This window comes from Episyrphus balteatus, chromosome 1, assembly GCF_945859705.1.
Source record: "Episyrphus balteatus chromosome 1, idEpiBalt1.1, whole genome shotgun sequence".
Taxonomy (NCBI): Eukaryota; Metazoa; Arthropoda; class Insecta; order Diptera; family Syrphidae; genus Episyrphus; species Episyrphus balteatus.
This window is the reverse complement of record NC_079134.1, coordinates 128,566,024-128,584,495: the sequence shown is the minus strand read 5'-3', so window position 1 is coordinate 128,584,495 and position 18,472 is coordinate 128,566,024. Positions and strand designations below refer to the sequence as shown.

The 18,472-nt window shown below is 29.1% G+C and overlaps 1 protein-coding gene across 2 annotated transcripts in view; it reads right to left on the bottom strand.

The window, feature by feature from the left end:
- LOC129907245 (uncharacterized) overlaps positions 1–18,472 on the bottom strand; it is a 236,637-nt gene that overhangs the window by 128,703 nt on the left and 89,462 nt on the right. For both annotated transcript variants that reach the window (XR_008770988.1, XM_055983358.1), the window contains exons 4-5: positions 15,961–16,106; positions 15,443–15,881 (exon numbers count right to left, since the gene is read on the bottom strand). Coding sequence is in view for 1 of the 2 variants with exons in the window: in XM_055983358.1 (XP_055839333.1) it covers positions 15,443–15,881; positions 15,961–16,106 (585 nt within the window). In the remaining variant the exon portion in view is untranslated. The remainder of the gene's footprint in view (positions 1–15,442; positions 15,882–15,960; positions 16,107–18,472) is intronic.

The window sequence follows — 18,472 nt, the reverse complement described above, 5'->3', positions numbered from 1 at the left end:
TTAATTGAGTTTTTTACGGTCTCCCATACAAGGTGCCCCACTGTGCGGTAGTGCTTAGCCAAGTTCTCTAGCAACTTTGGCATTACACCCTTATTTACAGGAAACAACTCAGGCCATTTTTGACCCCCCTCTAACTTCCACACCAAAGATGCTAGAAATTTCTGAGATGTAAAAGTGTACCAAGTTCTAAAGTTTGGGTTCAAATTCGTATCAATAAAATGTTGATTGTTTACTTGGCAATTTTGGAAATAACTTTAAAAATCGGTAATTAAAAGAAAAATTTTCAAGAGAACAATGAAAATTTTATTGATACGAATTTTAACTCAAACTTTAGAATTTGGTACACTTTTACATCTCAGTCAGTACTTTTTGTGCCAGTATAATTTCAACATAGGAGAACTTGGCTCTTTTTTTAACAGTAATGTTTTTGCTGTTATCAATTTTAATTGATGAGACAAAATTGGGCCAAATGTCCACCATGAATGAGACCTTTGTTAATTTAGTTTGCTATACATAAAATATATATCTAAGGAATCATTTCTGCAAAGGTCAAAATAATGGAGGATGGGAAATTTCGAGGTCCGAATTCTCTTAATGTAAAACGAAATATTTTTTAATGACTGTATTGCACTGGCGTTGATTTTATTGATCAAAGTATCAAAATATTATTTCTTATAAAAAATAAAATTTGGACGCAAGGTCTTAATTTAAATAGAATAGAAGAATATTGCTACATTTACATTAAAAACTTTCAAATATATTGTAAAAAGCAATAAGTGTGATAAAAAATCCCATAATTGGATGAAATTCCCCGTTTCACTGCGATTCGTACAACTTTTTATTTTTAAAATGTCTTTTTGACTACTATAGATTTCCTTCTAGCTTTCTCTTTTACCATAACAATAAACTTAAAAAAAAAAAATACAAGATTACAAAATTCCGAAAATAAATTTGTCCAAATTCTCTATCAGCTTAAATTCAAGTTTGATTGTTATCTCAAATTCGTTTTTATATTAGACTACAAAAATTGCCATTCAAAACCTTGGAAACGATGATTTTTGGAATCTAATCAAGAAACAATGCAAAAATGAATTTCCAAAAGTAAAAGACTTCAGATTTCCATTCTTCTGAAAGGCAGAATATCAACACCTTCTCTTTTTACAACAGAACTTGTCTTTTTACTCCTTTTTTTAAATGAAACAAAGTCTTTGACACTTTCCTCATGGAATTTTATATCACAAAACAAGATACCGATATTTTCTCAAGAAAATTGAATTCCTCTTTTGTTGGAATTCAAATCAAAAATAGCAAAATAGCTTGATGGAACTTTAGACTTTGAAAGATATCAAAAGCATACCAACCAATAAAACACCCTGTTGCCCACCATCCTCAAAAGTTCAATTTATTGTAACATCAAGTGGCTATCATTGTTTCAGAATGTTCAAAATTGCAACATTTTCTTCAGACCAGGCCAGTGTGTAAAGGATTTTTCAAAGTCAATGGATGATAGGAGAGAAAATTTGTCTACAAGCTACACACAGTAGTTTCTCTTCAACATCACCATATTCCTTGAAATCCTTGTAAGGTTAGGTTTTTGGTTGTTCGGTTGAGTGGGGCTTACGACAACGACGAATGCTCTAATTAACAAGCATTGAAATGTGTGAATGTGTTTCTCTGTTTCATGTTCGATGACGATGTTGGAGTGATAAGGAAATTTAATTATAGCATACATTTTGATTGAGGGCGTTTGTTTTTCAAAAAAAAAAAGAGAGAAAGGAGCTATAAGAAAGGAGGTCCTTGGTTTATGTTGCGAAAAATTAGTGTGGTGCTGCGAAAAAGGTGGCATAATGTCTACAGTATATTACGAAACGAACGAGAGTACATCTTTCTTCTCATTAAGAGAAAATTGAAATAGGGCATGGCATGACTGACTGATGAGGATGATTAGAGGAAATGAACAGGAACGAAAAGAAAGTATACACAACACACATAGGGAATTGAATTCGAATGCTTTATTAACAAAAACAAAAACTTTTCTTTTGTTTTTGTTTTAATTTTTGAATTTTTGAAAAGAGGATTTTGTTTTTTGTTTTTATGATTTTTAGATGAATTTATTTATGAGAGAAAGTTTTTCCACACAGTTGATTGAGTAGAGTGTATAAAAAGGAAGAGGGGAAGGTGAAACTTTGAAAAGACGCATGACAATCATAATTTTATTTAAATATTTTTTTTTTTTTGTTTCATAAAGCTGCTTAAGGGTTACGTGATTATGTGCGAGTTGGGTAACGCAAGAGGTCATATCAATTAAATTTTTGTTTTTAATTGCACTCGGTGGAATATACGTAAAAATATAAGCTACGGGGTTGAGGGGATGTTATTTTTTTTTGATTTCGTTAAGGTGTTCGCAGGTAGTGACACTTAAATTAAAATTTTACTGAGTATTTGTAAAACTTTTTAGAGCAATGTGTGCAAATGAGAATTCAAGTGTGGTTTGACGGCTTACAGTAGAGAGTACTTAAAGAAAAATTCTAAAAATACAATTTTCAGCGAATTTCAAGTTAATAACAAACTTTAAGATAATTTCATGCATTTGTAGGACATTTAAATAAATTGAAGAATTTGTTTAAAAGGGTTACTCTGAGAATACTTTATCGCACCAAGATTGAATTTAAGGTTATTTTTTGGGAATTTACTCCAATTCTAGCGTTACTAGTTGATGTTAGGGCAAACTATTTGGGGAGCAACTTAGATGAACATTAAGAACTTATAAGTTGAATTTTATTTCGAAAATCAGAAAAATATAAATTTATGGTTTTCTTAACCTAAATGCATAGGCAAACCAAAACGAGTTTTGAAACTTTTGTCCGCAGATTTCTTCCTCTGAACGTGAAAAAAATATGTTTGGGTGCAAGCAACTTAGCGACCACACCAAGAAATTTTTCGGTTTTCAGATGAATAGAGGTTAGAGAGAACTTTCATTTTTTGGTCTCACTCGAAAAATTTAGAGAATTTTTTTTTTGGCAAGGGGTACCTCTACCCCTTGAACCTTTTTCGAAAATCTGAAAAAATAAATTTGTTAAACACCCAGGAAAAAAGATTGCCATGTGTAAGGAATTAATAATGTTAAATTTTGTTTTTACACTTCTTTTAATTTAAGGAAACAAGGGAAAAAAAAAACGGCTTACCTATTATTTTTCTTGCCTGTGGTAACGTTTAGTATAACAAAACGAAAAGCCAACCAATAACCGGCTACAGAACACCATAAAGGACTAAAAACTATAGATCAGAAATAACAGTCAACCTTTATTTTTATTGGTTTCTCTCTTAGAGTTATTACATTACTTTAAATACATTTCGGTTAAGGTTTGAGATTTATTTTTAAAAATCAAAAATAAAGGCTATCGGTTGAGATATATTTTCTATTTTTTTTTAAATATCTCTCAATGGTTAAGATTTTTACAAAAAAAAAAAAAAAAAAAAAAAAAAATAGGAAAGGTCTAAACTTTAACCGTTTTCGCTGAAAATAAATCAAAACTGGTTTATGCAAAGGAATATGTCGAATATGTTAAAAATGTCTTTATTTTTCGAAAATACATTATGAAAAGAATGTTTTTCATTAGTTTATGTATTAAGTTCAACTAATACCTAATAAATTCTCAAAGTTCTTTGACTCAAGATTATATCTCTTTTCGCTTAAATAAAAATGTAAAGATGAAAATGTCCTTTCTACTGTGATTTGAGTCACTGGGACGACAAGCACAACCAATACAATTTCGAATATTTCAGGAGTCTGATGTTCTAATTGATAAATTTTCTCTCAACGATAAATCTCGCTAGTTGACCGAAACATACAAAAATTCAAAATAAAGGTTTCTCTCAGACCTTGATCGAAATTTTTCTTTTTTTTTTTAAATAAAGGTTATTTTATGACCTTTATTGAAAATGGCAACAAATAAGTGTTATTAAAGAACCTTTCAAAAGGTTTTTATTTTATTTTATTTAATCTTATTTTATTTTATTTTATTTTATTTTATTTTATTTTTTTTTATTTTATTTTATTTTATTTTATTTTATTTTATTTTATTTTATTTTATTTTATTTTATTTTATTTTATTTTATTTTATTTTATTTTATTTTATTTTATTTTATTTTATTTTATTTTATTTTATTTTATTTTATTTTATTTTATTTTATTTTATTTTATTTTATTTTATTTTATTTTATTTTATTTTATTTTATTTTATTTTATTTTATTTTATTTTATTTTATTTTATTTTATTTTATTTTATTTTATTTTATTTTATTTTATTTTATAATACACAAAGTATTTTTTTTTTGTACACTGTGAAAAAACGCAACGTAAAATGTACTATGTTCAACGTTGATAAATCCTCAGTGCCTGCCAATTTTTTCCTTTTTTACCGACTTCCAAAGGAGGTATTCAATTTGCCTGTATTTTTTTGTTTGTTACCTCATAACTTTGGACTGAGTGAACCAATTTTGATAATTCTTTTTGTATTGGGAAGCTGGTAGCTGCAATGTGGTACCATTTCAATTTAGTTCAGTTATAGCCATGGGAACTATTAGAAAAACCATTGATCCATGGAAGTCGGTTTTGTTTTTTGATAAAAAAGATTATCTTGTTTTTAAATTTTTTTTTTCAAAGTTAAAACAACTTTAATTTAACAATTTTCGTCTTCAACGCAAAATCATTCCGAAAAAAAGTTAAATCAACGTGGTTTTCATTGATTTGAAGTTGTTTTCCCATCATGTTTTCCGTTAGAAACTTTAATGGTAGTTTCAGATTCATGTTTAGCACCCTAAAACACATAAAGTTAGCCACCAAAAACAGTTATAAAATTTGTTCCTGATTTTACTGTACTAATATGCAACTTCTAGCTGTTTAATTTTGACAAATTTTATGTCAACCTTGTAATGAACATTAAACAAATTAAAAATGATAATAAAATATAAATTACAAAGGTTATTTGGTCACCATAAGACATTTCATGCTAACCTCTAAAAAAAAGGTACGTATACGCCACAGTTACCCAGATATGGAATCGATTTATCACTTAAATGACCTGTCTAGAAAAAATTCCCGAACTAAAAAATATTTAAATCGATCTCAGAAACGAAGATTTCTATAAGTAAAAATGTATCTCGTCGGAGGGACATTTTTTTGATATTGTAAGTAAAGGTTCCTTTATCATTTCTATTTAGTTTAAATTTCGGTGTTTATGATATGCATGCGTATTGCTTTATATTTGATCTCATAATAATTTTATATTTTAAACAAGTTATCACCCTACTATTTTGGAAATAAAACCTCTATAATTTAAAAATGGATTTAAATCTTCTTGCTTTAAATTTTTTAAAAAATAACAATAAGTTATACAAAGATTTTTTTTAACAATATTGACTATCTTGTTCAATTTTTCTTTCCTATAAATGAAATCATCCGTCTTACTATCAAAAAAAAAAAAAAAAAAATTAAATCATAAAATTAAATAACCATGAGTTTTTTTTTTGTTAATATAACAAAGTCAATTAAAAAGGGGTTTTTCCGTTTCCGCCATTTTCTTCTCATAAATCAACCAGAACTAAACTCTTTTATATTCCTCCTAAACTCAAATCCTATCTTATTATAATAACAACAACAAAAAAAAAATCACAATCAAAATGAACAAAAAAAAAAAAAATCGTTAGCAAATTTAAAAATCCTATAAAAAGAGATATCCGGGTCGGTGTTTGGCAGTAATTTAGGAACATTTTAATGGATGTTCCTCATCATCACAAAGACTTCATTATTATTATATGTTTGTTGGTGTTTTTTTTTTATTCTGTTCTGTTTGTGTACTTATTTGCCTTACAACCATATCTACCGGCAACATAAATAATTTGCCACGTCATGTTGTTTAGCATAATATAAGATGATGATGATGATCCATATAGCCTTCATCCGTCAGTTGGTAGTAGGTACTATATTGTATAGCATGGAAATAAAAAGGGGGAAAAATTCATATCTCTACCTAAATATAAAACCCAAGTCGTGTATTTATGACAAGTAATTCAACATCACGCATTACATTTTTTGATATGAAACGCGTTAGTTTAAGTACAGTACGGTTACTCTTATTTGACAAAGTGAAAATAAAAATATGTAGCTATAAATTGATTTTTTTTAAAAGATTTTTCAATTTTTTGTTTTCAGAACAGGATTGATACAAAATTGTAACAATATACAGTGGAAAACAACCAAGAAAATTAAATTTCAGTTGCTAAGAAATCAAAACAATTTATTTCACCGAATCAGTTCTCGATGTTGGATGATATTTGTAGTTGTTTTATTACAAAGGATATAGACTGTAAAGAGATTTAAAATTGAAATGCATCTTTCTTTCGATTCCTCAGAAATATTCGAAGTAGACCAATCATCATAAATAGAGATGTTAAAGTACCTAGGTATACCTAAAACCTTGATTTAAAACAAAAGTTCTAGGAATTTTGCATTATTAGAAAACCAAGAAACCAAAAACAAAATTTCAAAATTCCGTTGAAATTGAAATAAAAGAAAGAAAATGAATTGAGGATACTTGCATTGAATCAAAATGTAAAGTAATAGACAAATTTAAGAAAAATAAAGTCATCGATTGGAAAGAGAACAACATAAATTTTCAATATCTTCCTTCCAATATGTAGAAACATTTTTGGTAGAGTAATGATACTGTTTTACGTTGATTATTATTTTATAAACGGTTAAAGCAAATAATTTGATGCCAATGACTTCTTTGTAGAACGTTTGAGCCCCTACAATAATATGATATCTTGCTTTTTTGAAAATAATGAATTTTCAGTGAATTAGAAAATTTTTAAAAGTAAAAAATGTTTTTATAATTTTTTTTAACTTTGACCTCGAATATCTTTAGAATGGTTAGATTAATGAAAAAAGTTATTAAGACCTTTTTTGTGGAACAATCTATTTCCTACAAGAATATGTAATGCACGTTTGATTATTATAATTTTTCAATTTGTTACAAAATTAAGAACAAAAAACGATTTTTTGAAGATTTTCTGGATTTTTGGACCTCAAATATCTATTAAACGGTTAGATAAACGAAAAAAGTGTTTGAGACCTTTTTTGTAGAGCGTTCTATTTCCTACAAGAATATGTAAAGAAATTTGCAAAAAAGTCGATTTATAAAAAAATGATTTTTTGAAGTGAAAACTTCTTTAGTATCGTAGTGATTTGAAACAAGATGAAATGAAAACGCGACACTACTTCAACTTGTTCTAACTTTTTTGTTTTAATAGATAGATATATGAAATTTATATTGTAGATAGGTAGATAAATAAATTATAATTGTACAAAATTTTCAATTAATTTCATATTCAAAATTCGGAGATAGCGGTAAAAATATGTTCTTTTCCAACACACGTTATATCTTTTGATCTAGTGCACATAAAAATTTGATTTAACTTTAATACGCATGCTGATAACATAACCTTTTATTTGATATATCACACATAAAGTTACGTGCTCTACAAGTTACACAATCTTAAATTGAAAAAAATTTAAAAATAACTCAAAACACCTGTGGAGATATGGTGGCGATGACCAGCTCTCAGTCTGGAAATTCGACATGGTTGACTAACTTCTAACTTCTCTTGTAGACATCTTTGAAATAAGATTTATGCATCATTATACAAGGTGAAACAATAAGCTTTCACATGGTATAAAATTTTGTATAGGTTGTCAAACAAAAAAATTGATTTAATAGCATGAGAACATAAAAATAAATGTTTTTTTTTTGCTTTTTGGATGAAATTTCATCGAGTTTAAAAAATTCTAGCTCTTTTTGTAGATGTCTTATAGACCTGATCGATATGTATATTTTGAGCTCTTACAATAAGCTTTCAGATGGTATAACATTTTTTATAGGTTGTTAGGGAAAAAATGCATTTAATAGCGTGAGAAGATAAAATTACGTGTTTTCGCTTTTTTTTTTTTTTTGATGAAAATGATTGTTTTCAATAAATTATTTTTATACTTTTTGCGCATTTTTGCGAAAATTGTTGTAAGCTTTTTAATGGTTTGAATTTTTTTTTTTTTTCAAAAAAAAAAAAAAAATGATTTTTTAAGGTTTCACTTCTACCAAGTGTGAATGCACATATGATTTTTTTTTGTATCTTTTTTTCAAAATTATGACCATATACAGGGTGATTCAGGAGTAATGTGCCAAAAAGCTAGAGCGTGTAGGTTAGGTAGAGACAAGGAAAAAATTGTATGGGAAGGGGGGGTCTATTCCCCTTCGTTTATCGGGAAGGGGCAATTTAAAAAAAAATTGACTTATTTTGGAAAAAAAATTATTAAAAATCAACGGTTGTACTAACAATAACGTGCTATATACCTTTTTGTAAAGCCAAAACCCTAGTCTTTTACAAACATTTCAAACAAATCCATTTTATGGCACAGTTTTTGAAAAATTAATTTTTAAAATCAAAATTTTGAAAAAAAAATTGGAAAAAAAATTTCAAAGTAATTTTTTTCAAAATTTTATGTAATTAAGTAATAATTTAGTTTTTAAAATTTGATGCTCTTATTTATTTTTAAACAAAAACAGAAAACCGGATTGAAAAATATCTTGTGATTTTCGAGAAATTAACAAAAAACCAAAACTACTTTTTTCTAAAAAACCTCTTTATTTTTTGTTTTTACATGGCTGGACTTGTTGATAAATTAATTTATGAAACATTAACCATTCGTCAACTATTTTTTAAACATTCAGACTTAAGTAAGGATACATTAAAGTGATACCGCATTGGATTAACCCTGAATTGATCAACTTTTTTCATTGATAACACCTGAAAACTTACCTGAGAATTTTTCTTACTATGTCGGGGGTGCTCGCTGCCCATGTATTCTTGCTGTAAGGGTCTTAAGGCAGTATAATTGTTTTATTTTAATGAAAAACAATGAAATAGTACTTGCGCAAGCAGTTCAAAATAAAAAAAAAAGGACTTTTTAAATCATATTTTTTTATTTTTAAAGGTTTCAAAAGAGAATCATTTTTTAATAGATAACATTTGAATTCTTTTCCTTCGTATTTGCCATTTCTTGTCCTCGATTAATCTTTTGGATGAATATTATTATTTGTTATTCAATTTCCATGAAGAAATTGCGATTTTATTGAGTGAAAGCCCTTAAAGCTAGAATCCATGGGCAGCGAGCACCCCCGACATAGTATGACAAATTCTCAGGTAAGTTTTCAGGTGTTATCAATGAAAAAAGTTGATCAATTCAGGGTTAATCCAATGCGGTATCACTTTAATGTATCCTTACTTAAGTCTGAATGTTTAAAAAATAGTTGACGAATGGTTAATGTTTCATAAATTAATTTATCAACAAGTCCAGCCATGTAAAAACAAAAAATAAAGTGGTTTTTTAGAAAAAAGTAGTTTTGGTTTTTTGTTAATTTCTCGAAAATCACAAGATATTTTCAATCCGGTTTTCTGTTTTTGTTTAGAAATAAATAAGAACATCGAATTTTAAAAACTAAATTAGTACTTAGTTTCATGAAATTTTGAAAAAAATTACTTTGAAATTTTTTTTTTCCAATTTTTTTTTCAAAATTTTGATTTTAAAAATTAATTTTTCAAAAATTGTGACATAAAATGGATTTGTTTAAAATGTTTGTAAAATACTAGGGTTTTGGCTTTACAAAAAGGTATAGCACGTTATTGTAAGTACAACCGTTGATTTTTAATAATTTTTTTTCCAAAATAAGTCAATTTATTTTTAAATTGCCCCTCCCCGCTAAACGAAGGGGAATGGACCCCCCCCTCCCATACAATTTTTTTCTTGTCTCGACCTAACCTACACGCTCTAGCTTTTTGGCACATTACTCCTGAATCACCCTGTATATAAACAAATTTTTTTTTGCAAAAAAAAAAAAATGTGAATTTTAGTCCCTTTCTCGATAAAAAAAAAATTAAAGGTATGATATTTGACTAACTCTTTGTAATAATCTAGTTACTAGGCATTATTATCTTTCAATTAAGCCATCGTAACCTAAAAAATTGTTTAATTTAAATATTTTTTACGAATTTAAAAAAAAATGTTACATGAGAGTAACGCTGGGTCCGAAAGGGTTAACGGTTTCCATTTTAAACGATTTATTTTCCTTGTGTATATGACTGGTTTAAAAATCCAAGAAAGATATGAAATTTGGTACAAAGTGTAAGAAAAATTCGTACCAAAATTTGTTTGACTGGTATCGAAGTAAAATTTTACAGGCCTAAATTCCATCAGAACCTCCCTATTATAGTACAGGTAAAATAGGCATTTAAAAAAAAAAATTGTTACACTCATGAAACTTGGCAAAAAGTTTGCTTTTGGGATAAGAACCAATTTTTTTCACTGATGAAATTCAGGATGAAGGTTTTAGATAAAGCAGGGACAAAGGATTCATAAAGTTCTTAAAATTATTTTTGGTGAAAGGGTGTTTTTTTGATAGGTTAAGTTGTGTGTGAGAAAGGTGTCATAACAGCTAACTTAAATTTTATTAATTTTTAATCATTGGTGAAAAAGTTTTGATTGGTATAAGAATTAAGAATCTATAAAAAATGCAAAATTATCTTGAGTGAAAGGGTGTTTTTTTTTTTAAAGAAATGATGATATTCGGAATTAGTACCACAAAAACTGGGAAAAAATTGTTATATCAATGAAAATTGCTAAAAATGTTTCATCTATAACAGAAACCAAGAACCCAAAAAGTCTATATCTACAAATATTTTAGGTTAAAGGGTGTTTTTTTTTTTGAAAATAGGGAAAATCCGCGATAAGTCCAATAAAATCAAAAGGTAGCCTTACGAAATTCAATAAATATGTTCTCTTTCTCAACGGGATTACGAATAAAAGAAATCTATACATTTTTTTCATGTGGTTTTTTAAAAGTATATTTGGAAAAGTGTGCAATACTAGAGTAGCACACTAGTGGTACAATATTGAAATTCAACAATTCTGTTACTTTTGAGATAAGCAACAAGATTCTAAAGTGTCTATAAAACGGTTAAAAGGGTGTTTTTTTGAGTGAAAAAAAAATGATGGATCACCCTAATGAAATTTGGTGAAAACGTTGAATTTGGAATAGAAAGCAAGAATAAAGAGTTTTTATAAAAAAAAATTAGGTGAAAGGGTGTTTTTTTCGAAGAGATTGATTAAAATCGGTAATTGGTCCAAAAAGCCAAATGGCGATTGTTGTAAGTTGATTTTTTACAAAGTTAATCAACTGTCAGTGAGTTTGAGATCAAAATGGACGCTGACCAAATTTAGCAAGTTTATCACAATTCCATTAAAATTTGCAAAAATCGAAACGTGTTTGATCTAACGAATCGCACTGTATTAATATAAAATTCATATGAAACAATCGTAAAGAATGTCCTTCTCACAGACACGTTTCATCAGTTAAAAAAAAAAAAAAAGTTATCAACGTTCCGCAGCGAGTCTTCAAGTCCTTCAAGAGCCTTTCATAAAAGCCCAAAATTCTTATCTGACCAACAGCGAAGTGATTAATAAAAATGTCACACTCGCCAAATTAACATGCGTTATCTTTTGCCTTATAAGCACTAACGAAGTATTTGACGGAAACATAAAGTCAAAAAGAACAACTTGAGAATTTTGTATTCGTAAAGTGAAAGCTCTAATTTATGTTAGGCATGTTGTATATCGACACCATGTAAAACTTCCTTTTAGCAGGCTCATTTTGATCCGCATGATTAGGCACTCGCACTACTTTTCCAATTAACTTTGACATTTTGTAATTAAGATGAACTTCTAATGACAAAGACGCCATGTTGTGGCGTCGTCGTCGTCGTCATCTTCTTCGTCGTTGCCATACTCATAGCGAGGATTAATATTTCAATTAACACAACGCAAAAGTCGTGTAAAGTTTTTGGCTAAAAACAAAAACCAAAACGAGCAAATATCTCGTTCGTGTCGTTTGACGACAAACAATATATATGTAAAGTCTTAGGAAATCCTCTTGGGGCTTTTATAAGAGTATTTTTGACGGGTTTCTTCTTAGACTTAATTTTCTAAGGGTGCGAAGATTATTATTTATGGGGATTAAAGCGCTCTAAAAGTACTTTTAAATTTTTTATTTTTTTTTTTTTTGAAAACACAAAAACATTGTCATTGTGAATATGTAATCTATGTAACGTATGTCTAAGGATGCGCTTTAAATAAAAAGCACACACTATTAACCCATATATTGTGAAAAAAATAAAAAAAAAGAGTTTCAAGGAGGATAGAGGGAATAAGTACAACAGAAAAAGAAAAAAGACTCAGTGAAAATGCAAATTTTTCATAAAAAAAAAAGGATAAAGGATGCGGGTTTTACATACCAATTTTCCTTACGAAAGCAAAGCAACGCGTCTGTGTGATGTGTGTGATGAATGTTGGTGGGAAGTAGTGAAGTGTAAACAAATCAAATTGCAGTAATGGGGCAAAAAGGAAAAAAAAAAAAACGTATTTATGTGTAAGCATTTCCTTGTTTTTGTTCAATGTTTTACCCTTTGTAAGTATACTCGATATAAGATCGAATCCTCTCTATATAGCTGCCGACATCAAAGTGATAAATGAAAAAGGATGTCTGAGCGATATATGGTGACTATGTGTGAAATGTTCACTATGTACACAGCAGCGCATAGATGATGAAAAATAACCAAACACCAAGCATAATGTATTGAACAGAAATTAGAAAAAAATAAAACGGAAATGAGATAGTTTCCTTTTAGATGTTGGATCATGGGGTTTGCGGAATTACACATTAAAGTGACCGAAAAATTATCTTTCTTACTGATACTTTCGAAAAAAAAAAAAATTATTAATGTTTTATTAAAGAGAAAATAAACTACTTTGAGTCATGTCTGATTCACAATAATGCGAGGCGACTAGACGAGAGCGTAACGTGTTTTCTATTTAAAAAAAATTGTTTTAAAATCGTTACACTGAGGGAAAAAATAGATTGAAGTTGAAACGTCGTTGTTTCAAAGATGAACTACTTTGATTTATGTGACTTTAAGATACGAAACCATCAAAAATTAAGTTAAATCAATGTGGTTTTCATTGATTTCACGTTGTTTTATAGTGGCTTTTCTCTCAGTGTAGGCAATTCACAACACTGCGATTTTTGAAGTGAAAACTTCTTTAGTATCGTAGTGATTTGAAACAAGATGAAACGAAAACGCGACACGACTTCAACTTGTTATAACTTTTTTGTTTTAATAGATAGATTAATGAAATTTGTACTTTAGATAGGTAATTAAATAAATAATAGTTGTGCAAAATTTCAATTAATTTGATATTCAAAATTCGGAGATAACGGTAAAAAGATGTTCTTTTCCAACACACGTTATATCTTTTGATCTAGTGCACTTACAAATTTGATTTAACTTTAATACGCATGCTGATAACATAACCTTTTATTTGATATATCACACATAACGTTACGTGCTCTACAAGTTACACAATCTTAACAATGAAACAATAATCTTTCACATGGTATAATATTTTTTATAGGTTGTCAAACAAAAAAATTGATTTAATAGCATGAGAACATAAAAATAAATGTTTTTTTTGCGTTTTTTTGATGAAATTTCATCGAGTTTAAAAAATTCTAGCTTCTTTTGTAGATGTCTCATAGACCTGATCGATATTATATATATATTTTGAGCTTAGACAATAAGCTTTCAGGTGATATAAAATTTATATAGGTTGTCATATAAAAAACATGGATTTGAAGGTGATAGAATAAAAATAGGTAGATTTTTTCTATTTTTTTTTTTCAAGAATTTTTTAAGGTCTCACTTCTACCACGTGTGAATTGCACACATAATTTTTTTTTTTATTAAAAACAACTTTTGGTTTACAGATATGAGTTCACAGTAAAAACGGCTATGCATTTAGGTGCAAATTTTACAATTTTTTTTAAAGATTTTCGAAAATTATTCAAGGGGACCCATTGTCTAAAAAAATGAATTTTCAAAAATTTTATCCAAATCGATCGAATGAGATATCAAAAGAAAGGACTTTTTAGATTCAATTCATAACCAAAAGTTTGTAGGAGTTCGGGTTACTGAATTATTTGCAATCGAAATATTTTTTTTTCATTCGGAAGCAGATATTTTCGGATCAAAATCCCGAAAAAAGTTTTGGATTACAGATATGAGATGACTGTGAACAGACATATGCATTCAGCTAAAAAAATTACAAATTTATATTTTTAAGATTTTCGAAAATTATCCATGTCTAAAAAAAATGAATTTTCAAAAAATCCATCGAATGGGACATCAAAAGAAAGAACTCTTTAGACTCTATTCATAACTGAAAACCAAAAGTTTGTAGGAGTTCGGGTTGCTGAATTATTTGCAATCAAAATATTTTCTTTATTCATTCGGAGGCAGATATTTTCGGATCAAAGTCCCGAAACAAGTTTTGGTTTACAGATATGAGATCACAGTGAACAGACCTATACATTCAGCTAAAAAAATTACAATTTTATTTTTATAAGATTTTCGAAAATTATCCTAGGACATCAAAAGAAAGAACTCTTTAGACTCTATTCATAACTGAAAACCAAAAGTTTGTAGGAGTTCGGGTTGCTGAATTATTTGCAATCGAAATATTTTCTTTATTCATTCGGAGGTAGATATTTTCGGATCAAAGTCCCAAAACAAGTTTTGGTTTGGAGATATGAGATCACAGTGAACATTCCTAAAAAAATACGAGTTTTCAAAAGTTTTTTGTCGTTGTTTTTCCAAGCTTACGTAGTATTCAGGCTATATCTTTCCGTCACCTGTATGCTGAATAAATATAGCTAGTCGAACTTTCTCAAAGTCGAATTTCCCCCTAACTCGAACCTTTTCACCATTTTTTTTGTCAAGAAAATGATTAAATTAAAAAGGCAACAAAGTTTAAAAACCTTCCGTTTTTAATTTCCTACTCGCTTTATTTTCATGTTTTTTATGATAACTTTAAGGAGTCAAACCCACGACAATTTTTTTTTTTTTTTTTTTCAATTTTAGGCTACACATTTTTCTAGCTAGATACATTTTCGCTCAAACTTACTTGAATTAAAATAGGCAAATAAATAAGATAAAAGAATTCCTTATATACAATAAACTCATTCATTAAAACACTAAAGTACGAAAATCTACATAAAGTTTGTTTCTATCCCTCATTGGACCCAATTTCATATATGTTCATTCACTTTATCAATTTAACTTTTAAGTTCATTCGATAATAAATTTCAAATGCAAACAAAGTTGGAATTTTGTTTTGTATGAGATCACAAATTCCATTGCTTAACGTGTAAAATGAGATATATTCATTATGTTCGTTGAATAATCTTCTTTTTTTTTTCTTATAAAACAAACTTACCTTTTAAGCCTCTCTCTCCCGGTGGGCCAGATGCTCCTTTCGGTCCTTGAGCACCATCCTTTCCATTCAACCCATCACGTCCATCTCTGCCTGGTTGCCCATCTTTGCCATCCTTACCCGGAATTCCATCTTTGCCAGCCCTCCCTGGAACTCCATCCAAACCAGGTTCACCTGGCACACCATCTCGACCATCGAGACCAGAACCACCAGGGATACCAATATCGCCTTTTGGTCCCCTAGCTCCAGGCGGTCCTTCCATACCATCAATTCCTGGTGGGCCTGGTATTCCAACATCGCCACGATTTCCCTTTGGACCGGGAATTCCTGGTAAGCCGGGAGGACCAACAGGTCCTTTAGGACCAAGTAGACCAGGTGGTCCTCGCGGACTTGGTGGACAGTATTCTTGTGTGCCTTTACAAAATCCAGTAATGATTTTTTCCTACAAAACAAAATGAAATGAAAGAAAATTTGTAATTTGTTTTTTTTTTTTTTTGTCTTATTTTTAAATTCAATCTCACCGGCACTCGACAATAAGTGTTCAAATAAATCCAATCGTCACCACCTGGTGCTGCACCTTTGAGTCCAGTTCGTTTTCTTATTTCAACATCTTGCTCCTCCAGAACCTTACGATGATTTGGATTGAAGAATTCAATAAATGGCTCAGCTGTGTGTAGTTTTTTTTTTGGTTTTTGAAAAGAAACAAAAAAATGGAAAGAAAATCGAGATAAAATTCATTTATTTGCAAAGTGCATTTGAATGGGAGAGGGTTATATTGGTTGGTGTGAAAGAAAAAAAAATGGGAAACAAAATGGTTTTTTGAGTGATTGGGGGTTTTTGAAACAAATGTGGTCACTTCCGAGCTGAGTGCTTTCGGTTGGAATTACGAAAACCTCTTCTTCTCGGCTCCCTAAAGGACCAAAAGTCTCAGAGATTGATATTGATACAGATGCGGAAATTGCAGCGGAAATATACGGAAAGCTTCTTTACGCTTCAAAAAACGTACTGAAAATACCTTTTTGCTCAGCAAAAGTGTGTATGGGTTACCTTAGAACTGTTTTCCATTATGTGCAGTCGAATGTGTATGTGTTTTGGTCCTTTTTGAAAAGTAATTAATTTTAAAGCACAACATCAGTAGAATACCTACACCCTCATCAACTGAATGGACTTTTTCCACTCGTTTAGAATTTTATATACAACAAAGGTTTTAAAGCCTTTAGGCATTGAATTAGTTTTCTATTATAATTTTAAAATTATTAGTTTTGACCCAAAGGATTTCTATGAATGAAATTATTGAAAAATATTGTTTTCTGTTTGTAACAGGATAATGTTTGCACAAAAATTATTTACAACCTGAATGTCCGTTTCAATGACCATTTTTTAATTAGAATATTACATATCATTCAAGCGGTATAGGATATTTATTCCTGTTCAACAATTTTGTTTAATTTCTATAAATATTGTAAGGTGTTGCCATTTTCATTTTTTGACTAATTAACTAATTCGGAATATTGGGTGTGTGGTTGTTGTGGTAAGTTAATGATGACTCTGTTTTAGAACTTATTATTATTATTAAAAATGTTAACAAATAAGTTTAAATACTAAAATTGCACGATAAAGTATTTGCAGAGCCGCTGTACATTAAAAAAAAAAAATTTAAAACTTTCGTTTCTAGTGGGATTCGTATTCAATTATAATTTAATATGTCAAATAGCCTATAACCAGCAGGAAAACAAAACGCTACTAATGATACTTTATATGTCAAAATATGACAAGTCGTTTGGAAGATATGATGGGACAGGTGAACATAAATGTCAAACATAAATCCTCTTTATGATCTTAAATCAATAGTCAAAAAATTAAATCAAGAAAAACGGCTTCAAAGCTTTTGGAAACTCATGTAATCTTTTGGAAACTCGTTCAACGGAAATTGATAATTTAGGCTTCTAGGCAACAGATGGAAAATTGGAATTGACGCAGTGAATAGAGGGATTTGATAACAAGTAAACTTACGCATTGAAGTGAAAATGTAAAAAAATGCAGATTCGCGGTTTTTTCGTTGTGCCCACGATATTATTACCTACCAGACTACCCACAGAAAAAAGTTGACAGAATATGACAGAACGTAAAGACTATAGCGATGAAAATAATACTGGAAGATTATATATTGAGTGTAAACAACTGGTTGATGCCTCAAGAATTCAACATAGCCTTCATTATAGAGAGATATAGGGAAATAGTATAACCCAAATACCCAAATCTAGCTCTTGAATTTCCCCTATGCACCTAAAAAAGGTAAAGGGTTTGTTTGTGTCTTTTTTGTCATCGCAAAACTACAACAGTTTCTAAATTTTTATTCGAACAAGAGTAAAACAAATAATTTAACCTAAAAAAAAAAGATTTTTATGGTAGGTACCTAATTAATTTATATAGGCTATTTATTGATTAGGTATGTCGAAAAAAACAGGGTAATAAGGAACTAAGACGTTCACGGGTTTTTATTGCAGGAATCGTTTAATGGGTTATAAAAGAAGATAAAACCGCAGAGTGCTATTAAATGAGAGGGTGGGAAATTGAAGATAGGGGTGCAAAAGCCCCCTTTTTGGTTTTTTCAACATACCTCGTAAACCAAGCAAAATTTTGATATATTGCACATATAACTTTTTGTAGAGAATTAAATTTCCTATTGGAATAATGTTTTTTAAAAATTGAAAAAAAAAATTTCCATACCAAAATAGTTGAAACCATCATTAAAAAAAACATCAAAAAATCGATTTTTTGAGTTTTTTTGCTTTTTTACTTGTACATTTTTTTTGGGTTAAGATAGACATAAACGTTGCTCCAAAGAAAAAAGAAGATTAAATTTCCTTCAAAATGCTGTACTCACTAAATTTTTTCATTGAAAATTAACCGAAGTATGGCCATTTTAATCTAGCTTTTTTTTTCGCATTTTTAGTTTTACTCAAGTAAAACAGAAACATTTGAGGGGAAAGTACGATAACTTAAGCACCAAGAACTGATAATGAGATTTTG